Source organism: Peromyscus leucopus, chromosome 14, assembly GCF_004664715.2.
Source record: "Peromyscus leucopus breed LL Stock chromosome 14, UCI_PerLeu_2.1, whole genome shotgun sequence".
In the NCBI taxonomy this organism is placed as follows: Eukaryota; Metazoa; Chordata; class Mammalia; order Rodentia; family Cricetidae; genus Peromyscus; species Peromyscus leucopus.
Window position 1 is genome coordinate 10,059,118 of NC_051075.1, and position 25,920 is coordinate 10,085,037.

The 25,920-nt window shown below is 41.8% G+C and overlaps 1 protein-coding gene across 4 annotated transcripts in view; it reads left to right on the plus strand.

Moving 5' to 3' along the window:
* Positions 1-25,920, plus strand: part of Dock4 (dedicator of cytokinesis 4) — a 409,351-nt gene that overhangs the window by 322,936 nt on the left and 60,495 nt on the right. For all 4 annotated transcript variants that reach the window (XM_028872268.2, XM_028872271.2, XM_028872270.2 and 1 more), the window contains exons 28-32: positions 8,823-8,898; positions 10,766-10,866; positions 11,247-11,305; positions 22,718-22,866; positions 24,545-24,630. In XM_028872268.2, coding sequence (XP_028728101.1) covers positions 8,823-8,898; positions 10,766-10,866; positions 11,247-11,305; positions 22,718-22,866; positions 24,545-24,630 — 471 coding nt within the window. The remainder of the gene's footprint in view (positions 1-8,822; positions 8,899-10,765; positions 10,867-11,246; positions 11,306-22,717; positions 22,867-24,544; positions 24,631-25,920) is intronic.

Sequence of the window (25,920 nt, forward strand, 5' to 3'; positions counted from 1 at the left end):
TGTGAGCGGAAGCGAGGAGAGATGATTAATGATGGTCCTTAGGTCTGGGGCCTGAGCAAAAGGACCAGTTGTGATACCAATCAGTTAAGTGGAAAAGACAGAGAGGAGGCACTCGCTGAGTGGGAGGATGTAAGTTTAAGGTACTGTTAGTGTCCAGGTTGATGTTTGTTACTCTAGTAGTTAGGATGCTGAGACAGGAGAGTAGCCTCAAGTGCAAGAAAGGCCTGACCTACATAGTGAATTCTAGGGAAACTGGAGCAACAGAGCGAAACCCTGTCTCAGAAAACAAGCAAGATGCTGTTAGATATCCGAGTGGAAATGAAAACAAGGAAGTAGCTGGACCAAAGGGAAGAAGTTGGGGCTAGAGCGGTCCCTCTGTGGTAGTAAAGTCTTGGTTAGGAGGTGAGGCTGGGGGATGGAATGAGAAGAAAATGTGTGCACTGAAAACCTCAGGACTGTGGCTGGGCGTGTCGTCATTCGGAGGCCAATGCCAGGAAGCCACCGGGGCAAGACGACAGCCAGGGGCCTGACACCCTGGGAAGGAAGTGCTTCACGGAAGAGTAGGTCCAACTGTGGACCAGCAATGAACTCTGGGAGCTGCACTGCTGCCAGCACCAGTGACCGTGACAAGGGCTGTCTCCCTGGAGTGGTGGAGATAAAAGTCTGATGAGGGAAGGAGAGTTCAAGAGCAGAGCCCGGTGAAGGAATGGAAAACGGTGATTACAGGCAGATCTTTTGAAGAGTTTTGCTGTAAGCGGGAACCAAAAAATACTGATGTCTCTGGAAGGAGTTGGGAGGGTGAGGATTTGTTTTAAAATTCGGAATAATCTAGCATGTGGATTGACTAATAGGAATGCCCGTAGTAAATGCATACATGTTAATGATATTAAGGAAAACAGCTAATTAAAGGAACAGTGTTCATGCGTCTGAAAATGGATGTAATACTGGATGCACTGTTGCTGGGTATACCATTCCCGACCCCTCTATAGCTGTCTGTAACAACCTTACACCTGAGAAATCGGCCCGCCCTGAAACTGTACTGCTGAGGTCAAGGCACGCTATTTTGTATGAAGACGTCCCTAAGATGAAAGAAGCTGACCGTACTTTTGGAATAGTGCTGGTCGAATCCAGGTGGAGCCCTGGCAGCTTGTCCACAGTCATAGGGAGGAAGGCAGAGTTGGGGAGTGCCCTGGGAAGTTTGGGGAGTCCGCCCAGCATCCACTAGAACAACTAGTATTGCTCCGTTTTTATTAAGTGTGGTCATCCTTAAAGTATCGTTGGTGAGAGAGAGGACTAAGACGCTGATTTTCACCCAAGCTATACGTTACTGTGGTGTGTGTGCCAGATTAAATGTTACTGCAAATATTTATGCAAGAGCTGCTTGCACACTGGTGAGCGTGTCTTGGTGAGTTGTGAGCAGCTGGTAGGGAAACCAGGTACTTGAAGGAAATGGTCTGTTAAGGTTTGGGTCAATGAGGTTAAAATAGAGATCACCCTAAGACTGATGCTCTAGTTCCTTGAGGGAAGAAATCAAGGGAGCTTCCTGCTTCCCTTTCCTTCTCCCACTCTGCGTGCTGCATTGTGAAGGAAGGTCACTCCTTTTCCTGGTCCTGATGTGGTTGTAACCCCTCCCCCATGTCAGCTCTGCTGACTCACCTCAGTCTGCTCCATAATTATTACACAGCATGGTTCGAACACAGTGATAAGGCTACAGTCCTTCATGTTAGGCCAGGTCCAGTGCAGATGGGACCAAAGTCCCTACTGTCGCTGACTCTTAACTTCTAACCCTGTACATACTCACCAGGCCACAGGTGCTGAGGGGGGCTGGTATGTGTTTGTCCTTTAGGTCAGTCTCATGGATGCTGGAGTTTCAGAACTCCCCGCTTAGATCAATTCTTTTTAATTCCCCTGATAACTGTTCATGGTTTTCATCTGCCCTAAGCGTCTTCCTGCTGACCTATGCTGTCCCCAGTTAATGCTCCAAGTTAGAGGCAAGTTATATTCCAGGTTTGTTTTGTTATTTTTTCAATGTATAAGCATCCACATTAGCTGGACATGGTGGTGCACACCTTTAATCCCAGCACTTGGGAGGCAGAGGTATTCAGATCTCTATGAGTTCAAGGTAAGCCATAGCTCCAGACCAGTCAGGACTACCTAGTGGGACCCTGCCTCAAAAAGGGGGGTGGGGCAGTGAGAAAAAGAAAGAAATCAACATTGTTGGTAGTCAAGTTTCTCTACACGGTAGAGTCTACAAGGTATTTCTCCTAGTCTTTGTGTGATTACTGGACATGGGCTTATGCTTGAGCAGATCCCAGTTTTAGTCACTTTGGGAAGAACAAATTTCAGGACCTAAGTTTTCCATGGAGTGATACAGCAAGAAAGGAAGGAAGAGAGTTGGTTGAGGATAGTTCTTTCTTCTAGAATGAGGGAACACCCAAGGCAATCAATTGTATGCCCTGGGCCCCAGTTCCTCTTTCTTGACTAGATCTCATCACTCTATGCCCGTGGAGATTGTCATTGTCAGAGCAATCCCTGGGCCCACATTGTCTGTGGCAGAGTCAAACTCAAACTTCTTAAGAAACTCACCTCTCATATTGAAATTAGTAAAAATTGTGTAAATATTAAATTGGACAATTAATGAAGTTAGATTCCATGAGCATGTAATTGATCATATCTTGGTTCTTGGTTTATAGTTTTCATTTGGTAGTGTAACATTTTCTCAGCCTTTTAGTGTTTTCCAGACTCACTGAGCAGCCTGCACCCTGTGCCTCTGTACCAGGAGAGCAGGCAGATCAGATAAGGGGTCAAGGTCATCAGTCTAGCAACAAGACTACATGCTGCACAGCAGACCCTAAGACAGCTGAAATCCCAGGAGCCTGCAGAGGCAGAATTTGTTGGGATGTTTTTCCAACTCAAGATTCTCTAGAGCAGTGGTTCTCAACCTGCAGGTTACAGCCCCTTCCAGAGTTGCATTTCAGATATCCTGCATATCAGATATTTACAATTCATAACAGTAGCAATATGAAATAGTAATAAAATGATTTTATGGTAGGGGGGTCACCAAAACATAAGAAACTGTTTTAACGGGTTGCAGCATTAGGAAGATTGAGAACCACTGCCCTAGAAGAATCTTGTTCTTCACAGGATGCTTTACAGACAAGAGCATTGCCATCACTTGGAGGTTGTTAGAGACATAGACTTCCAAGAACTACTCCAGCCTGCCTGACTCATTCATTCTCTGAATGTTAATTAGGTTACCAGGTACCCACTGAAGTATGAAAAGCACAGTGCTGGTCTAGAACGGTGGCTCTCTACTCCAGGTGCACAAAAACCACCCTGGGAGCTCTGCAAAGCCAGGTGTCCTATACGCATTATAATCTCAAGAGGGAAGCCCCAGCTGTCTGTGATTTTTAACATGCCAATGGTTGTAATACTAAGACCACAGAGGTTCCATGTTCATTATCAGTGCATACAGCTCAAGCCACATATATGTTATCTATCTTTATGACCTAGTGTCTTAGTTAAAGTTTTTATTGCTGTGAAGAGACACCATGACCACAGCAACTCTTATAACGGAAAACATTTAATTGGGGTGGATTGCTTACAGTTTCAGAGGTTCAGTCCATTATCATGGTGGTGAGCAGGCAGACATGGTGCTAGAGCTGAGAGTCCTACATCTTACAGGGAACAGGAAGTCGACTGACTCACTAAGTGGTATCCTGAGCATAGGGAACCTCAAAGCCCACCCCCACAGTGACACCCTTCCTCCAACAAGGCCATACCCACTCCAACCAAGCCACACCTCCTAATAATGTCACTCCCTATAATTATGGGGAACAATTACATTCAAACTACCACATTCCACTACCTGGCCCCCATAAGCTTGTAACAATATCAGAATGCAAAATTCATTTAGTCCAACTTCAAAAGTCCCCGTAGTCTTTCACCGTCTCAACAATGTTTTAAAGTCCATAGTTCAAAGTCTCTTCTGAGATTTATGCAATCCCTTAACTGTAATCCCCTATAAAATCAAAACACAGATCACATATTTCCCACATATAACAGCACAGGATATCGATTACCATTCAAAAACATAGGGAAGCATAACAAGGAAATACTGGGCCAAAGCAAGACCAAAAAACTGTTGGGCAAACTCCAAACTGCATCAAAACACTCTTCAGATCTGCAACTCTGTACAGCTTTGTTGACTGCAACACACTTCTTTCTCTCGGGCTGGTTCCACTTCCAGTTAGCAGCTCTCCTCTGCAGGTATCCCACAACTCTAGCATCTCTAACATCTTGGGTTCTCCAAGACAATCCAGGCTTCACTTCACAACTTCATGCAGTGGCCTTCATTCAGGGACAGTCTGACACATGCCTGTGTTATGACTTATTTTGTGCGCGGAGGGGGAGTAGTTCACAACCCATTCACATGGAGAGTTTATTATAATAGAGAGACAAAGAGAAAGATAGCGAAGAGACAGACAGGAAGAGAGAGAAGAAGAGAGAGATAGAAAAAGAGAGAGAGAGAAGTCAAGGGTGTGCACCTTGTGGAAGGAAAAGCAGAAGAGAGAGAGAGGAAGGGGAGGAGTTTTTCCTTAGAAAGAGGCTTTTGCCGGGCGTTGGTGGCGCACGCCTTTAATCCCAGCACTCGGGAGGCAGAGCCAGGCGGATCTCTGTGAGTTCGAGGCTAGCCTGGGCTACCAAGTGAGCTCCAGGAAAGGCGCAAAGCTACACAGAGAAACCCTGTCTCGAAAAACCAAAAAAAAAAAAAAAAAAAAGAAAGAGGCTTTTACATCAGGATGCAGAGCGGGGCCAAAAGGTGGGATTTCAAGGGACGGATCAGAATATTAACAGCCTGACCTCAGTAGCTGTCCGTAAGCACAGAGAGGGAACTTCTATAACCTATTTCTTCTATCCTTAACTCTAAAGCCAGAACCACGTGGCCGAAGCTGTCAAATTATGCTGCTTACTAAGGCTAGAACATGGCCCCTTTGTTTAATTACATCTTCACCAACTTTCTCTTTTTCTTCACTGTCTGAGCTTGGCTGTCCTTGAACTTGATCTTTAGACCATCCTGGCCTCAAACTCAGAGATCTACCAGCCTCTGCCTTTAAGTGCTTGGATTAAAGGTGTGCATCACCACACCCGCATCAAAGCTTTTCTTAAATTCCTTTCACAAGTTGGAAATTTAGCTGGGTGATATCTGCCTGCCTCTGCCTCTGAAGTGCTGGGATTAAAGGCATACACCACCACACCTGATCTAAGCTTTCCTTTAGTTCCTTTTCACATGTTGGAAATTTAGCTGGGTGGGATCGACCTCGCCCTGAAAGTCACCATTCCCTTTATTCCATTTCTTAATCTGTTTATCTCCTTGAACACAAGATTTAGCTCCATTCCACATCCTGGTGCTTGTTCTCTCAAAATTTACTTTTTGTAATTTACTCTCCTCAGCTCACTCCTTTTCATTGTAAGTCTTCATTAGAATTACCACTAATATCCACCCAAAACAGTCTATACTAGGCTGATTTAAGATTTCTTCTGCCAAAGGTATTAATCCAAAATTTTTTGCTTTAGCCTCAGGAAGACTCTTCAGACAAGGGTGAAAGGCAGCCACTTTCTTCACCAAAATATCACAAGAACAATCTCTAGGCAACATACTAAAATTCTCTGAAACCTTTTGAGTCCCTTGACAGTTAAAATAACTCAGCACCTCTGTCCTCCATGCTCCGACTAGTATGGCCCTTTAAGCAGTGCTTAAAGCATCCCACTGCTTTCATAACCAAAGTACCAAAGTCCAAATTCCTCCAAACAAACACAAGGTCAGAACTATCACAATAATTCCCTCAGTCCCTGGTACCAACTTCTGTCTTAGTTAAGGTTTTTATTGCTGTGAAGATACAATGACCACAGCAACTCTTATAAAGGGAGACATTTAATTGAGGAGGCTCACTTATAGTTTCTGATGTTCAGTCCATTATCATCATGGCAGGGAGCATGGCAGCATGCAGGCAGACATGGTGCTGGAGCTGAGAGTGTTACATCTTGTGAGCAACAGGAAGTCAACTCAGACACTGGGCAGTATCCAGAGCATAGGAAACTTGAAAGTCCACCCCCACAGGGACACACTTCCACCAACAAGGCCATACCCACTTCAACAAAGCCACACCTCCTAATAGTGCCACTCCCTATGAGATTATGGAGGCCAATTACATTCAAACTGCCACACCTAGCATGTAAACAATTTGGTAATTCTTCTATTCTATGGAACTGCTTTTCCAACTGGAAATTTTAGTTAGTGAGCATCTTCCAGGACCTTAGGTGTCAAAATAACAAATAGGCTAAATTAATAGTAGAGGTTCTTACTTACAAGTAATAATCCAAGCTAGACTCGTGGGCCAGAAGGGGGATTTCAATGTAAAAGTGCAGGTATAACAGGACTATGGATTTTTCCATTGAACATCAAGCACAAAGTTTGTGCATATCTATTAATAAAAAATTTCAGGCAGAGAGATGACTCAGTGAATAACAGTACTTGCTACACTAGCATGGGGACCTGAGATGTGGGTGGCCATGCAGCCCTATGACCCCATTGCTGGATATGGAGAAGACAGAGACAAAACAATGGATGGAACTTGCTAACCAGAAGCCTAGCTAAAAATCAGCAATCTCCAAGTTCAGGGAGGGACCTTCTCTCAAGGGAATAAGGATGAAAGTGATAGATAAAACAGCTGACACCCGTCTCTGAGCCCTGCACATACACAGATGGGTGGATGTGTGCACACAGAGAGTACACATTGTACTCATTTTGGCTGGTTGGATGTAGCAAGGTCCTTGCTGTTGTTCCCTTTGGGGGCTGGGGCCAAGTAGGCGCAGAGTCAAACCACACAGACTCCAGGAGAATGTTGAAACAACAAGCTCAGTTTATTCAGGCAGAGGCAAGCCTTATATACCCTCCACCCGACCCTGGGGTGAATGAATATGCATCAGCTGGTGTGACATAGCTGCCTCTCATTGGTCCAGGTCATCTCCAGATCATGTTTCAGCTTCTGTTGCTAAGACCATCAGGCAGACTCAGGCTGGCTCTCAGAAAGTATCTTTTTTACTTGTTTGGGCTGTCTGGCCCTCAAGCCCCTTAGGGATGAGTCATCCCACAGTTGGATTTTTGGAGTTTATTTGTTTGCCTATTTGACTGACTGACTGATTGAACCTAGGCCCTTGTGAATGTTAAGTGCACATTCTGCAACCAAGCTGCACCTCTAGGCCTCCAAAACTCCCCTCAATAAAGCTAGAATCCCAGTGATCTACATGATGGGTAAAGAGCCACTTCTTAACTCGGTAGCAATTCCTCTTCTGATAGTAAAGATTTACATTCATGGGGTAAAATCTTTCATGGAACGCCAATGATTTCTTCATTTATCATCATTGTTTGGGGAGGATCTATGCACACAACCTCTCTCCTACCATCATCTGAGGTCTCTCTAGTGTGAAATTGGCTTATGATGTCTGCCATAGGGATCTGAGGAAATCACAGCAATTCTGTCTTACAGGTTTATCTTGTACTTAACTTTGGTAGCAAAACTCTTTGAAAAGTATCATGACTTGTGCAAAAATGTGTGTATATGTTTGTAAACAAGGCCCCTTGGGTACCCGTGGTACACATGGTGGTTTGCTTTTCTTTACAATGTCCACATTCAACCACCCAACCCCTGGCCTTGTTAATGTCTCCACGTATGGCAAGAAAGATGCAGAGTGAGCTTTCCAGGTGAGAGCAGTAATGAAGCATCACATCCTTCAGAGACCATAAATATTATTCTAGTTAATAATAAAAAGTGTTCTTCTAATCTACATTTTTCCATTAGCATAACCATGGAGTGAAGTTGGTAGGATATTTTATCTTACTTTGCCCTTTATCTCTTCAATTCTGAGTCTCATGATGAGAGCTAGGGCCTCATCACAGCCTAATGCAGCATTACATGTTTATCTAAGAAAAGTCCAAACAGTTCTAGAAATCAACCATTTGTACACTGCTGTTTACTTTATAATAGTTGAAGTGGTGGTTTGTCTCAACGTTAGTCAGTTGCAAAACCCTTCGAATTTGAATATAGACTCTCCTAGTTATCAAAGTGAGTAGATTGGGAGTGAATTACAGAACTCTGTTTAGAACTGGGCAAGAATACTCACCAAATAATTCTTTCTTCATCTCCTGAGCAAGATAAATACAGCAGTATTTAGGTGCAGTGTGCTTAGCTGAGGACATAGGGCTGTCCCCATGTTCTGTCCTAGGGAGATGCCTCTTCCTTGGAGTTGCTGGGACCCTCTGTTCTATAGGGGGTTATAGACACTTGGACAGGAATTGTCACCTTAGCATTAGTCTGGCCTCCTGTGTGACTCCGCCTCCATAGTCCTTCTGTGCCCTCCAACGCCTTACATGGGGAAGGACAGAGCGAAGGCAGCTCATAAAGGGACTGTACATTCTGTCTCCTCTTCTGTCCATTACATCTTTGGGCTCTCTGTCATTCATGATAATCAAATACACAATGTTATGTTTGCATTAAGTCATTTTGCTCTGTTTAGAAATTAATTTTAAAGTGTCATAAAACAACAGTATATATATTTATGTCTGGATTATTTGAGCTTGTGAATCTTCCTGTGTATCAAAAACTAATAGATTTTTTTCTGTGTTTTAGTTTATTTTCTTTTTGAATCCACATGCTTACTACAGGACATTTCTTTTAGATGCTTTTTATTCTTATCTACTAACTGATTTTCAGTAATGTGAAATTTCAGCTCAAATGTGTTCTTTTTTTTTTAATCCCTAGTGTTATCATTACAACAGTTCTGTACCTCTCGGATGCACTCAGAAAGAACTTCTTAAATGAAAACTTTGATTATAAGGTCAGTATCCAGTCCATGACTGTCTGGCTGAGTCTATAAGATCTACACTGTATTTGAGAGTACTTCATTTGTGCTCAGGAGAATATTAGTTCCAACTGTGTATAATATTAGACTTTTTATTATATTTGCAAAGAAGTTAGAGTTACTATAATGTTTATCAGCCTGATAGGAATCAGCCATACCTGTTACCATAAATTTTAATTATTGTACTTTTTTGTGTAGTTCTGGTGTAGAACAAATAGGATTTAATACATGTTTTTAAGTCATTTTTAAGTCTTATTTTAGAGTTTTAGATTTTTATTTTTTTAGAGTTTATAAAGAAAATAATTACAAAATGAATATTTCCCTACCTTTGAACCTTTGGAGTGAATTCATGATAACTATGAAACCTCAGTATGATTCTTTCAGGCAGAATTCTTGGTCCCTCAGTAATGTGACTGGTGATGCTCCTGCATATCCCCTATTCTTGACGACCTCCCCAGCCACAATGCCAGTGTGTAAACTAAAATGCCTGCTCTGGCCTCCTTTCTCAATAATGAGAATTCTATTTTGTTACCTTTGTTTCCTGGTCGTTGTTTTTTTAATAACATGTTTAACATTAAACATTTAATAAGAACTTATTATTTGACAACTAGAAAATACAGGAAACAAATGCAATAAAAATTTTACGAACTTTTGCCTGGCATGCATGAAGTAAACCTTGGTTTGATCAAACAAACAAAAAATCAAAACATCTAAGAACAGTAGAAGCTTGACTATGAAAAGTCCACACATTATATCCGTGACACAGGGTAACATGTCAGCGTGGCTTAACAAATGCCCTTGTCTACCCATTGTCATTTGCTATTGGATAAAAATAAAACAAAAACTACATCTTCAGCCATCTGATTTTTGGTATTTATTTTTCTTCACTACTTTCTCCTTTAAATGTACATTCTTACAAAATTAAAATTGCCATGTGCCTATAGTTCTTCGAATACATGTTATTAGTGGAGGGGGCTGGAGAGATTACAATAGTTAAGGGTGCTTGCTGCTCTGAACCAAGTTCAAGTCCCAGCACCCATGTCAGGTGGCCTCTACCTTCAGTGCCAGGGTAATCCAACACCCCTTTAAAAATGTTTTAGTGGACTGTTTTTGTTTTAGGTTTTCTCTCACTCCCCTGTGTTATTTGTGAGAGCTCTATACATATGACAGATATCCTTTGTCCTATTTCTTATAGTTAGTTAGCTTTCCTTTGACATGACATCACTGGAGACATAGTTTCATTCCATATGTCCTACATGGTTTTTGCTGTTTATTTCTGGAAATTTTATTCTAATGCCTTTCTGATTCTTTATTTGGCATAAGAAAATTTGTGAGTCAAAATTTGTCTGGATAGGGAATTTTAAAATACAATGTGAATTTAAAGCAATTAGCATTTCCAGAGATACAGATACAGATGCATTTCTTTTTAAGTTCTACATCAAAAGAAGCTCTGAAAATTGATCCACACAGGAATGAAGTACCTAAGGCTGCATGGAGATGCTCAGAGTATTGTCTCCAAAACAAAGCATCTATCCTTTTGCTACGTCAGAGACCTCATGCTCCAGGGTTCCGGTTTTAAGCAGTATCTAAAGAGAGAGTATTTCTTTAATTTTATGACTTCATCGTAGAAAATGTCAATCGTGAGTTATGTAACAGCAGCCACTGTGGCATAATGACTCCACACAAACACCATGCATTCATAGCTCGCAGTGACTGGAACAGAGTCTACTCCACCTTCAGTCCCATCCCTTTCCTGCTTCTGAAGCAAATGTCAGCTCTTGCATCAGCTCACGTGTGATGGTTCCCAGCACACTAGTATTTAAACGTCTTGTTCTTGTTTTAGATCTGGGATTCCTACTTTTACCTTGCTGTCATTTTTATAAACCAGTTGTGTCTGCAACTGGAGATGTTCACACCTTCCAAGAAGAAGAAGGTGCTAGAAAAGTAAGTACCGATGGGGGAAGTGTGGCCTTTGGAGGATGCTTCGTCCCAATCACTCATGGATCAGAATGTCTCTAGCTGGAAATGACAAGTGGTGAAGCGATCTTGAGAGCAGGGTTTTCAGGGCAATTTCAGTATTTTGGGACGTATTAGTACCTTTTCTTGAGGGGTTTTCAGGACTCAAAATTATTAGTAAAACAAAAAGTTATGAGTTTATGTGAGTATTTTATTTGGGGTCACCAAGACATAGTCAGTAGATGTTTATAATTCAAATGTCTTGCCTTTAATTCAGAAGGATACATTATATGCTAAAGCAACACAAGAGCTTTGTTCTGGAAATACATCAGTTTTGATTCTTTTTTTTTTTTTTTTTTCCATTTCAGGTATGGTGATATGCGGGTCACCATGGGTTGTGAAATTTTTAGCATGTGGCAAAACCTAGGTGAGTGATGAACAGTGACACCCCCTCCGTGGTCCAGCTCATCTCCTGACCTTTACACATCCATAGACAAGTGGCTCCCCAATGACAGCATTGGAGAGCAAATGTGTAAATCAATCACGAGATTTTAGTACTTGTGGATGGAATTCTCTCTTGCACACAAAATGCTCTCTCTAGAAACTGACACCGTGGCACTGAACAAGGTTCATTCTTCACATTGGTGTCTAGTTGAAAGACATCACAATACCTTTGTGTCTTTCCTTGATAGTGATAAGTTCTGAGATCTGGTATCACAATGTTGAACATTCTTTAGCAATGAACTAACCTTTCAGAATTTGGAACTATAGCAACACAAAACTTTTAGAACTCTGAAAGGAAGCTATGAATCATCATAAATTTGGATTAAACTTTGTGAGAGATTGCCTTAAGCATCATCATCTGAAACACCTTTCTTGCATTGATCGGCATCATAAGGTGTCTCACTAAAGGCCTATAAAACATCTGCAATTGCTAAGAGACCATTAGATCCAATTGTGTTAATCTGCCTCAGTGTAGAAAGCATATTATCTCAACAAATTGACAGCCTAGATCTGTCTACACAAAAAGAGTAATATTTGGAAAATAAACTGTTCTAAATTTCATTGGCATAGGGTCTCTTTCTAGAGATTCATAACATTTAATTTGGCATATTACTTTTGCACGTTTTTTGTATCATTAACTATTACTGCATTTGAATTCCTTGCAATTTATTCAAGTGATTGACATCTGACTGTGTAATGATCTGAGAGTTCCTTCCTTTTTGGCCTCACTGAAGCACAACTTAGAAATTGCAGGAATTGTTTTCTTGTTCCAGAATGATTTCTGTCCAGAATTCATATGTCCCTCAAATATGCACCAAAATTTGGAGAGCTTTGTTATTCATAAATGCTTGCTGGTTATCTCAGAAAAATAAAACAAGCTAGCATCTGAAAAATAAGATCCAATGAAGAAAGGCCAGCCAGAACAACTCATGATCTGTCTCTAGGCTCAGTGGAAAAACAGCATGAGACGTCTTGGCTGGAGAGTCGCTGTCTTAGTGTCCACGCTTAGCTGAGTCTGTCTTGTTTTTCCTAAGGCCCTTCTGCGGAGCCTTGTGGTGTCCTGGTTACACGTGGCATTAATTTAGCATTGTATTTCCTACTGAGTGCTGTACTGACATGCCTTCTCAAGCAGCGCGGCTGGTGAGCTTCTTCACAGAGCCTATGGGAAATCATGTCATACATGGTTGGGTTACTATAGTAGTGGGCACCATGGTTTTCTCTGAGTATTGCTGTGTACATGACTTCACCCAGGCCTGGATAGCCATCCATTTAGGCTTGAGTGTCTTAATCTACTTAATAAAATAGGTGTATTTCATAAGCTGCTCTGCTTTAATCTTTACACCCATGTAAAAGTAGTTCTCCCTCTCCAAGGTGGATGTTAAATTACTTCTGTTTTCTTCAGAAATTGAGACATTTTAGGAAATCTCTGTAGTACATATATCCCATAATGACATTCATTAGAACAGTGGGGTTGAAAGTGGAATTCCAAGTAGTGTCTGCCTCCCCTGGAACCTTGTGCGAAATGCGAATTCTGTCTCCCCTGTAGACCCTGAAGTCTCTGGGACGGAGCATAGCAAGCTTGCAGATGCTTCTTAAGCACTTGACCAATGACAGGAAAACGCTGCCTTAAGCAGCTCTCTCTCCCTCCTTTGCTGGCCTAGCCCTGAAGACTGTCTCCACCATCATCCGAGTCTGTTAGGAAACAGTTATGATTTTCAACACACAAATCCCCATCGTGATGTATGTAGATTAAGTTTAGAGTCTAAAGCTTCACTTCAACCATTCTTTTCTATATCGTTTCCTACAGGGAAGTCTTGACTTTTTACCAAAACATTGCATGAATTTTACAGGTTTTTCCATTCTGCTGTGAGAATGAGGGGGATTTGATTTCAAAGGCACCTGTAACTTTGTAATCAGGTTGCTAAACATAGACCTAATGTTGCAGACCCAGCCATTATGTCCCTAGTTTTACGTGTGAGCAACGTTTCGCCTTTAGAACAGCTTAGACTTCATGTCTAGCAAATACCTGGCAGAAATAACTCACAGGAGAATGGGCATGTTTTAGCTCTCATTTCAGAGGCTGCCCTCCAGAACTGTCTAGCTTCACTATTTCAGAACTAAGGCAAGAGAGAATGTCTTACTGGAAGGGTATGGTAGAGAAAAGCTGCTTGGCTCATGGGAGCCAAGAAGCAGAAAAGAAGGAATACCTGTGCTAGCCTACCCTTCCCCCTGTATGTTGAGACTAGTGAATGATTCCAAACAGTGCTAGAGACAGTCTCTGGGCTAGGACAGCAAAGGAGGGAGAGACTACTTAACACAAGGGATATCCTTGACCTAGAGGATCATGCTGCCCAGTCCCACAACAGTCTTTCCCTGATAGTCTTCCCGAGAAAAAGATGTTCCCAGAGGTGTGCTTTACCAATCATGTCCTAGGCATCTCTCAGTTTAGTCAAGTTAACAATCAAGATTAATCACCACATTTTGGTTTTGGCCCTGGTTTTTTTGTGTTTAAGAAAGTCTCACTCTGTCACCCAGGCTACCCTGGAATCACAATGGTCCTGCCTCAGTTACCTGAGTGTTGGAATTATAGGTGGTGCCACCATGTCCTGCATCCCATTGTTACTTTCCATCATAGCTATTAGACAATAGACAGTCACCTGTGTGCTTATACAATACTTTTATCATTCTAAAATTGTGTAACAATTTACACTATTAAATGGATTTTAATGACATTTACATAGAGAAAGTTGAAGCTTTTTTCTTGATTAACTATGTAGATATTTGGATATTTTAGTGTATAGTAAGCCCACAGTGTATTCAGATTTCTCTTCCTTTAGTCTCTGTTTTGGAGCATTTGAGCTTTTAAGAGGGGTCATAAAGTGGTGATTTTCACCTTAACTAGAGCAACTCAGTGGCCTTGCCAATTTATGCTTTGGGTCCAGGATGGGGAGTCTAACTGGGAGCAGGGGAACAAAACCAGGTTTTGTTGTCTGCGGACCCAGCAAGTGAACGAAGAACATAGAGCAGTGGTCCCCGACAGAGCAGTGTCAGGCTCTGCCATTGGAACTCTGAGTTTGTGATGCTGTCCTTGGTACTCGTGGCCCATTGGACGCAGTGTCCTTAGGACATAATTAAAATCTAATACGTGTTTGTAGGTATTTTCAGTTACGGTAAAATACTCATAAAATTTGCAGTCTTAACTATTTCTCAGTGTTGAAGAATATTAAGTGTATTCACATTGCCAGTCAGCCTTAACCTCCACCATCCATCTCCAGGACTCCTGTCTTGGAAAAACTGAGTTACCATAGGAAAGGAGGCCCTGGGGAGGAGAGGGCACAAGGGAAGGAAGAGGAGAGGAAGGAAGTGGGGGGGGGGGCAACAAAAACAAATTTTGTTTGGAAACTACAATAATGAAAACTAACTATATAGGCTAATAAAAAACATAACCAGGAAACAAAAACTTCCATCAGCCCTCAACCTCTGGTGTCAACTTTCTGGGTCTTCTACCCTCGCTAGGTCACACATATGCGAGATAGTTCAGCCTGTGTCTTGCTGCCATTGACTTCTTTTAGGAGAATGACCTTGAGCTTCGCCCTTGGGGTCATGGTTTTCCACTGTTGCAAGTGTGGCATTGTCCTCTCCACGCCTCTGTCCGCAGATACGTGGACTGCTCCCACCTTGGGCTATTACGAGTTATACTTTTATGAACATGGCGTCTGGGGGCCTCTTGAGGTCCTGCTTTCTCTTCTCATGGGTAGATGCTCAGAAGCAGAATTACCAGATCTTGTCCTAATTATATTTTTCATTTTTTTGAAGAACTGACATGCTGTTTACATCATTTTGTCCTGTCCCATGTCACCATCAACAAGTACAAGGGTCCAGTTTCTACATAGCTAGAGGATGTGCGGTGACATCACATTATGGTTTTGATAGCTTATTTTTGAAAAATAAGAACCAACTGGTGATGAGTGAACACCTCTTCTTAAATGTGTTATTCCCCAATATTTTTATTTCCTAAATTAAATAAATAAAATATCATTCTGTCAATAGAAGGAGTAAGTCATATATTACCCTCCAAATTTTGTCCACTTATGTGTGCCCTTGAAAGAGTAGGGTGGTCTGTGAGGAGGTTTATCCTTGCCAGCTGGCTGCACATGTGGCCTTCATTTTGCTGCAAAGTTTTCACTTTCTATTTTTAGATGACTTCACGGTCTTACTAAACATAACGTGTGCTGTGTTCCACATTTGCAAACACAGCATCTTGGAACCACTGTAGAACAATCAATACTTCCCTAGCAGGCTGCTCCCTGTACATAAGTATAAAACTCTTGCAGCCCAGGTATCAGGTACCCCAGATACCTAAAATAAGACCATGTGGCTGACTGCTAAGTGTGGGGACATATACGAACCCTCCAGTTTACGGGAAATCATTTAAGTGAAGTAAAGTTGCTGCCTCTATGCATGGCTCCAAATTTTGCTTTGCTGATTCAGTAGGGGTTGGATTTTTCAATGCTTGGGGACCTGACTAGGTTTGCACATGCTCTGCACTCCCAAAGTATGTTTTTAACAATAAGGCTGGCTACCCTGAAGCCTTCCTCCATAATCAAGACCCACGTGTGGCTGTTCTCTGACTTCTCCACTGTCTGAAGAAAGATACAGCTATTGAATGTAGTCTGTGGGCTTTGTTTGAATTTTAGCTGAAATGGAAGCTATAAATTGCATGCTTCAGTACCATAGGGAAGTTTTAAAATTGCTTGTGCTTTTAATTAATTTAAGAAATTAATGTTTGAATGTATTACCATGATAAAGGCATTGTGACTCTACATTCATAAAGTGTCATGTCTACTAAAGATGCTTTTTGACTGGTACAGCAGTAGAATGATATGTCTCAGGTTTGCTTTAAAATTCTCTAGAGAAAAATGTTATGCATGATGTTAGTAAAACAAATTGGTGAAAATTCCATTATGATGGAAGCTAAATGATGTTCATGTTGGGTTTGATGGAAAGTGGACTGTGGAGGGTGTTCATGTGGAGTTTGAGGGAATGTGGACTGTGGATGATGTTCATGTGGGGTTTGATGGAATGTGGACTGTGGATGATGTTCATATGGAGTTTGATGGAATGTGGACTGTGGAGGGTATTCATGTGGAGTTTGAGGGAAGCTGGACAGTGTTCATGTGAGGTTTAAGGGAAGCTGGACAGTGTTCATGTGAGGTTTAAGGGAAGCCAGATGCTGTTCTTGTGAGGTTTGATATATTTGTCTCTCTCTTGTGAGTACATTGAAATTTTTTAAAAAGAAGAAAACTAGGTTATAAAATATCCACAAATGGTAGAGATATTTTTAAAGGAGACTCAAAAATGCCCACTCACATAGTGATAAGTCAGTATGCACTAGGGGTGATCTCCACTATGAGGTCAATGAATGCCAGGCTCAAGGAAGGTTAAGAATGAAGTTTGCAGAACATACAAGGCTAAGATAACTCAATACTTATCTAATACCTGAATAAATGAGAAGCATAAAGTCAAGGAAACCATCCAAATAGGCATGTGTTTAAAGACATGGTTGTAGGCCAGAGTTCATAGCTTAATTGGCACAAGGTTTGCTTAACATCTATAGGGCCCTGGATTTAATTTCTAGCAACACAACAAAATAAATTAACAAATAAATACATTGTTTTAAAACATGAAGAAGAAAAAAAAAACGGAAAATTAAAAAACGAAGTTGATACCACGGTGGCTGTCAGTCTCCTTCTCCTAACTCACCCTGAGAGAACTATCTGGGCAGGTTGAAATCTGAGTTTAGTCGTGTTCTTTCTCCGGCTTACTCCCCTCGCCCCACATACTCAGAAGCTGTGCGTCCATTTGGTGTCTATATAGTGTGGAGGTAGCCCAGAGCTTGTCCGAATTACTCAGAAAGTAGGATGGCTTTTGTGTGATGGCTTTGAGTGGCTGGACCTTGTGCCCTACAGCCTGGTCCTCGGGCAGGATCTCGGGCAGGCATCACACATCAAACCTCAGGGCTCTCCAGCCTCTCCAACCGTGCACACACTGGAGTCCCCTCCATGTTTTTCTCTTGCCAGGACAGCTGGAATAAACAGTGAATTTTGACTCTTACAGATGACAGTTAGAGTGCTCGCTTCGGATTCTGCTTTTTGCCTTGACAGAAATAACCGAGAAAAGGAATCGCAAACTCTAGCTGCTGGTACCTGCCTGAAATGTGGATGTCAGAAGCGTAGAGAAGAAAAGGAAGAACAGTGCAGGCATTTCTATCTTAGGAGACTCGTGTTTTTGAGGGAAATATACAAATTTGCATCAATAAGGAACTTTCTCTTGAGACATTCTTGCTGTGTTGAGGAATACAAAACAGTCTTTTGGGAAAAACAGAGGATTATCTGGGTCAGAAATACAGATAGGAATACAAGTTCCTTCCTTATGCATTGTGGGCATGGATAAGATTTAAGACACCCAGGGAGATGGCTCAGCAGGGAAAGGCCCATGCCACCAAGCCTGAGAGCCTGAGTCCTATGACCTGGACTTAGAAGGTGAGAAGAGGCTCTTGAGAGTTGTCCTCTGACCTCCACATGTGGTGGGTATACACACACCAATTAATCAATTTAATAACAAAATAAAGATGGTGAAAAAACAAGTACCGTTGATGAAATCTCAGTGAAAGAAGATGGGGCTGTGTTGTGACTTCAGTGATAGAAAAAGCGAGTTTCATAAGGACAGGGGCCTAAGGATTGTAGCCAGGACTGGGTTTCTAGTCCCAAAGCCCTTTTTTAAATCACTTGATCAATTTGTTTTAGATTTGTTTCATTTTTGTGTATGTACATTTGTCTGCATGTATATATGTGTTCTACGTCTAAGCCTGGTGCTCTGGAGTTCAGAAGAAGGCATCAGACACCCAGGAGCTGGAGTTACGGATGCTGTGAGCCACCGCGTGTATGCTGGGAATTGAGCACGTCTTCTATAAGACCAAGTCTCATAACTGCTGCACCATCCCTCCAGCCCCTGCTGAAGCCCTTTAATTCACATTGAAACTAAACACAAGGCGGAATCAACGTGACTCCCAGTTCTGATGAAGAGTCAACTCCCTGACCATGTGAGGTCCATGTAGGGTTCCTGATCCCCAAAAATGGGCCTGGCAAATGCCCCAGGATTCTGTGTGTTGACAGTGGAGAGCATGAGAATCTCTGTCCTGTAGGGACCTCCAGACACATGAAAGGGTAAGGACATCTAGCCATAGGTGAGGCAGGTATTAGAGAAGCCTCAAACACATTATTGCTACCATTAGAAAATTCGTGATATGAAGCCTTGTAGGTCTCCCGAGATAGTAGGTAGTTCAAATCAGTGGCCTCTGTCGAGGAAACCACCTAGGTAAGTGGAAATCCTGAAAGAATTCAAGATGCTACCACCTTCTTGTCTCCTCCTGTTGTGATTCTGGTCTCTAGTAGGCAGGCAAGAGGTCTAGTAGGCAGGCTCATGAGGTCTTTGGGGAACGGACATTTACCCTCTAACTGGGGCATCAGAAATCTACAGGTTGCGTTTGACAAAGTAAAGCACAAACTCCCAGAGTTAATCTAAGGATTAACCATGCATTAATTAAGAAATGCATAGTCTCTTGTATAGCTAGGAGGCCTGCTGGTAGACCTGGCTTTAGGTGTGGGTTTCTTAAAGAGAACATCCAGGCTCACTATGTCTTAGCTACCCTTCACTCTGAGTGCTATTCTTAGTCTCAGAAGGGCTGTCTCCATTCAGTAGTAAAATGGTCTGAAGACTTAAAACATATTCGCTTCTTAAAGGCCCTTCTAGAAAAGTCCTTAATGGCCACATATTGGTCTCAGATATGAAGCTGGTTTGGACAAAACTAAGATTACACTTGCTTGTCCTGAGGCCAGAATAGGAGGTTGTTATACCTAACTATGTGCAATGACAGATTAAGAACTATTCCAGAAGATAGGATACTGGCCAGAGAGAGAGCATGTCTGGGTACTTACTTCCTCAGTGAAAAGAAAAACTTTTGCTTGTTCTTCTCTCTGAAGTTTTGTAATTGAGTTTAGTGGGTCTTATCTTTGGTTTTGCCTTGTCCTCTGGCAGTTTCAGCTTCAAGAGGATAAGCTGGCAATACTTGCCTCCTCAACTTGTTCTTTCCACCCTTCGATTCATAGCTGGGCTTACCTTCATGTTACTCTTCTGCCAGCCCGAAAAGCCTGTGTTGGTCCCATTCACAGGACCGCTATTTCAAACTAGAGCCAGCCTGATTGGTGGGTCCAAATGCTCGCCACCCTAATTACTAGTTAAATGGTTTGAGGGTAAGTGGTTTATGGTCCCAAGAGTTTTGTTTCCTCTCTGGAGGTGGCAGAGGTGAATTCATGGAATTATGCATGGAAAGCGGCCAGAGCCCGCCTGCCACAGAGCAAGCGCCTGCGAGTGTTGGCTGAGTGAGTGACCGCATTCGGTACTCTGGCCCCTCTCACTTCCGAGAGTCTTCTCTTCTCCAGCACTCCACACACCCCACCATCACGTTAGCTGATGCCTCCTCTTGTCCTATACTTCTGTACACCCTCGCCATTTCCTTCCCAAAAGGATTTCATTCATTCAGTGACATCAATCCCTGTTTGTCAATGACAATTCTGCAAGGTTCCTGAGCCCTAAATCTGGTATTGTGCACATGAGAATGTCTCAGAAGGGCTTCCAGCAGAAGTCCTTATCCTTCTTCCCTCTGAAACTGGTTTCTGTTCCTGCTCCAAGTTGGTCTCATTTAGTAGTAGACTTCGCTGTCACTCATGGTTTACATTTAGGCCAGGAGAATGTCTCTCAAATCTGGCCTCCTGTCCCTATTACCATGGCTGGTGATTTAGGACCAAAGCCTACTATAACCTAACTACCATCAGTTTTCCCAGTAGACCACATCTTTCCCATGTCCCCAAAGTGATGTTTCTGCAAAATAAAATGGTAATAAGCACCCACACACACACAGTTAAAGAGTCACACCCCCTTTCCCATCCAACATGGTACATAACCCAGGCCACTATTGTATTTCTCCTGACTTCTGCCACACTTCCAGGTATGACATACTGCCCCTGCTGTTTCCAGGAGCACCTTCTGTTCATATATAAGGCCATCTGCTGCTTATTCTCCAGTCCAGTGAAATAACCTGTCTGTAGCAGGCTTTTTTTTGGGCCACCGACCAGCTTCCAAATCATGACATGGAGACTTGTTAGTTATGAATACCTTGTTTCTAGCCAGCTTTTCTAACTTAATTTAACATTTTTCTCTTCCTCTATGTTTTGACTTGGGGCTTTTTACCTTTCTTTCCTTCCTTCTGTATGTCTTATTTTCCTGGCTAGCCCCTGGCTTCTCTTTCTCCTCTCTCTCCTCCCTTTCAGCCTAGATTCCTCACCCTAATTATTCTCTCTGCTCACCAGCCCTGCCTATCCTTTCTCTGCCTAGCTATTGGCCATTCGGTTCTTTCTGAGACCAATCAGATGCCTTAGGCAGTCAAGGTGAAACAGCAACCATCTTTACATAGTTAAGCAAATGCAACTTAAACAAATGTAACACATCTAAATACAATTATGCTAATATTCTACACCTGTTCAAGCAACTTTCCTCAGTTTCCCTGGGTCAAATGAGCTGTACCATCCTTGATGCTCCTTGATTATAGATATGTATCTCTGCAGTAGCCTCTGTTTTTTATGTTTGCAAGCAATAGATTGTCCAAATTATATAAGCATTCCTACCTATTGAGCCCCTGAATAAAATAGATGAATGACTGAATTAGTGAAACAAATCTAAAATACACATCCATACTAAAAAAAAAAAAAAAAAAAAAAAAAAAAAAAAAAAAAAAAAAAAAATGTATGTTTTTATTGTCTTATGACTCCCGGAATTTCTAGGCTCTCAATTAAACTCATAATTTGTCACCTGCCAAAACACATTCTGGAAAGAGGTACTCATTTCAACTTTTCTCTCCTTTCTTGTTTATAATCATGTAATGAATTGAAAACTCAGAGCTCTGATTTTGCTGAGATAGTGTCTTATCCAAGAAAGTAGAGACCTCAAGTGTTTCATGGCCTCTGTGGATCACGGGGTATATAAGGAAGATCTTAAGCACTTCTGTTCTCTCACAGGAACATTGTGGGAAACACTACAGCTTATATTAAAGTAAACTAAAATGTTCATCTCCAAGAAGTAGTATTCCTTCTGTGCTTCTGGAACTGGGAGAGTTTCATCATAATGAAAGGGCTTATGGTCTGATCGTATGAAAGAATCAGAAAATGTTTCTGTGATTTGTCCCTAAAGAGGAAATTGATATCTTTCATGAAGCCAGCTACCTTCAGCCTGATCTCTGAACTTATTCTAGGCCATCTAGGAGGGCACCTCAGCATCATAGACTTTTAACCATGATACTGAAAAAGAGTGCATCCTCCATCGCACATAGTCTTTTTTACTATCCACATAGAGACTTCTCTATGAAAGTTAACATAGACTCACGGACTTCAGGTCTACTGCATACATAAAGTCACCTGGTCCCTGCGGCTGTGTGCCTGCCTTTGCTCTGAATCATGACTACCATAACTCTTCGTATCGGGTTGCAGACCAATAGAAGTTCAATTTTGTTATGTTTTGATCTTTTTGGAGAATAATTGAAGGCTTTGGGGGGGGTTGCATTTAAACTTTTGTTTAGGCTGTGTATTGTTTATTTTTTCTTTAAAATACAAACAGAATCCAGTTTTCCTTATATAAAAATAATTTGCCATTTTACCACCCAGAGATAACAGCTGTGGTTACCTTAGGGATATTTTCTAGGGTGTGTGTGTGTGTGTGTGTGTGTGTGTGTGTGTGTGTGTGTTGGGGGTAAGGGTATTGCTTACCTTTATTTTTATGTACCTTGTGTGCACCTAGTGCCCACAAAGGCCAGAAGAAGGCATCAGATCCTTTCGGATTACAGTTACAGAAGGTTGTGAGCCACCATATGGCTTCTGGTGCTGCTGAACCAGCTCTCCAGACTCTTATGTAATCTTAAGTGAATGTTCCCATGTAGTCATACCTTGTCTTTCAGTCACTTAATTATATTGGGAAAGCTCAATTGTGTTGTTCTTCACCCTCACTTTTAATAACAGCATCTAATTTTTTTACAAGAAGGTACAGTTGTAAAATATTCTGATTTCTGTCATTTTAATTGTATGCTATGGGTTATTTTCTTATCTGGGGAGATAATTATAGTTGAATTTTTTCTGGTAATTGTTTTAACTAAATTTTAAAATAGTAATCTTTTCAAAACCTTATTAAGACTAAATATACTGAAACTCAAATATTTTGCTTCATTTAGGAGAACACAAACTTCATTTTATCCCTGCCCTGATTGGCCCCTTCCTAGAAGTGACCTTGATACCCCAGCCAGATCTCCGGAATGTCATGATTCCTATTTTTCATGATATGATGGACTGGGAACAGAGGAGGAGTGGCAACTTTAAACAGGTAGGTGGTGACATTCATCACTTCTAGAGACACCTTGGGCATCTCTAGATTTCCCCACTTCTCCCCTAAGTAGGGAAGTGAACACTGAATCCAGGGGACCCAGCATCAGGTGAACCCCCTCCCCGCCCCCACCATGCAGCCTTAGATACATCTCTCTGGCATCTTGTTCCCCTGAGCATCCCGGGAAACCCTGGAAGCCCATTTCATTCCTTCCAGCTAAAAACTTCTGTGACTTACCAGCTCTATACTTAAGAATTTACAGAGGGCTGTTTGCTCCCAGCTGGACGCGGCTCAGAGGAATCAGAGGCTAATGATTCTCTAAGCCATTGAGCTCTCGGTGGTCTACACATTGTGTTTGGTGAATGACTTAGCTTTGAGCATTTGACTCACAGTGTGTTTTATTGCTCTTAGCTTGGAGCATTGAAAATTAATTTGAAGGAGAAGGCAGTGGAAAATCTCACAAAGGAAATTCCAAGGGGATGAACCTGTCGTTGCTTGCTGACTTAAGTTCTAATAGCACTGCTCCCATTTGGGGAAGACAGACATCCTTATTGCAGAACCAGATCTGTAAAGAATCTGCGGCTTTTGTGGTCCACGTCTATTGGGGGAAGCAGGCAAACCATGCACTCCCATAGTGACTGAACAAGCCTGCTTGCCCACAGGATGTAGCCCTCCTTCACATTCTCCGCATGAAGCCGTCTTCAAAGCTCAGAAAAGTGCTTGCCAACTGTAGAAGCAATTTGATTGCATGCATAGATTTTTTCTTATTGCCAAAAGTGTGGGCATTTCGCTTGTATCCGTATATACATTTATTTTCAAGAAAGCTAATGGGTGAGCAAAAGGCTGTGAACAAACTGTGCTTGGTAGGGGAGCCCACTTTCCCTCCCCCTTATCTTTATCTCTTGATTGACAGTTGGTTTAAAGGAGTAATTGGGCTCGGTCCTCTGACAAAGTTGAATATCCATCCCAAGCCCCAATTGCTTTGACTCTGGCTAAAGGTTGTCATTTTCTCTCTCCCCTTGCCTCATGTAGATGAAGAGAAATTATTCTCTTCTTGATACTGAAGTTATAAAGGCTTTACATCCTTGAAAATATCAATGTTTTGACTACAGTTTTCAGGAACTGTGTCCTCTCTGTCTCCTGCTCCTTACTGCTGACTTAGAATATTTCTGTGGGTCTACCATCTGTACGTGGTTGGGATGAGTTCTCAACTTCAGCGAAGGTTTAGTGCAGCCTCCAACTGTTGTAGGAAGGAAAACAGATAGAAAACACATGAAAGATTTAAATGAATGTATTTGGGCATGCAAGTTTGCTGATGTTCTCAGATATAGTGATATAAAGAAAAAAGAAATAGGACTTGCCAGTTTTTATAGTCCCTAAAAACAGAGTTGAAATGTTTAAATTGAGTTGCTAACATTTATGTCGGGATCACAGAGAGAGAGATGCTGTCTTTGGCAGCAGGGAAAGCTAGCCAGCCAGGAGTATGAAGTCATGTTAACTGCATCTAAATCAGCCTCCTAGAATTCCAAAGGGAGGCTTGCTATTAACCGTGGCTGACAATGTCACTTTCACAAAGTGTACTACAGCTTTTCTCTTGGCATAGAAAAACACATACCAGTTTGCCTTACAGTCTTACCTGTGGAGTGGGAGGCAAGAGTAATGTTTGGGTGTGTTTCAGGTGGAAGCCAAGCTAATCGACAAATTGGACAGCCTGATGTCAGAGGGCAAAGGTGACGAAACATACCGTGAACTCTTCAACAGTATGTGAGTAACGTGCTTCTCTCCAGCGGGTTCCAGTCAGGACATCTGGTGTCAGTCCTGAGCCGTTCGCACCATGGTAGATAAGAACTGTGGAGACAGCTTGGGTCTCAGAGGAGAGCTTTGTCTCCGTGGAGTGTGACATAAAGGATAATTGCCTAACTCTAGCAAGTGGATCTTATTATGTTGATGATTAGACACATCTCCTTATTTTAACCTCAGATTAGGACAGGTCGTCTGTGTTACGTAACAAAGCTCACTCTTTTCATGTGTGATAATTTCAAGAGGAAATAAGGCCATTGTTACAAGATAATGATTTTCAAGAGTGTGATGAGTGGGAGAGGAAGAAAAGGGTGTGATTATAACATTTGTATACACTGTTTTCCAAAGCATGACCCCGGCTGATTTGCTCTTTGAACAATTAACTTAGTTTGTGATGCTCAGCACCTGCTTTATCCCATAGATGCCAGCTGGCCATTTGCTCAGGGTTGTTAAATGCTTCCTAGATGCCCCTTGTTAGAAGGTCCCCAAAGCAAGTCATTTCTAGTAAGTTTGGTGTTTGGGATTTGCAAGGAGAATAAAGGGAGAAGAATGGAGTTCTATGAAGGGGCTTTGAGATTGTCCCAACTGCTCCACTATGATCATAGTCACAGGATGGATTGCTTGGATTATGCATCAACTCACTGTGTCCGAGCAGCCAGAGTGGAGGCAGGAGGATGTCTCAGTGCTTTGGGATTTCCCAGCTGACATTTGTTTTCTTTATGATCTTATAGATCTTAGTCATTTTCAAACCTAGTATTTTTATAAAGTATTTTTCTTTTAAGGAAGAAAATTAGCTTGTTGAGCTTGAGAAATATTTGCATTTCTTTCAAAAATGCAAAAAATAGTACATTTCCCTCATAAAATACACCTGTGTTTTTATTTATGCCCAACCATCACCTAAGTGCTACTGATAACCAAACGCAAGATTCGGGTTCATTTTAGGATGGTGGATTGGCAACAGTGGAAATACAGATGTATAGGTTTTAAGAATGCTATTTGTGATTGATAGGTTGGGTAGTCTTTAGCTGGCCTAATTTAGAATCATTCTTGAAGCTTTCAGGAAAACTATATAGAAAGGAAAATCCAGGAAGAGCTATAGAGATTTCATATGGTGTTGGTGAACGATAAAATACGTTCTGAGCCCTGAATACCATTTTCTTTTGATACTGTAATTAAACCAAAACTTTTACTAATTGTTCACCAAGCCCTCGTGCATTCTTGTGCACAAAGTGTCTGTCTTTCATGACAGTTGGA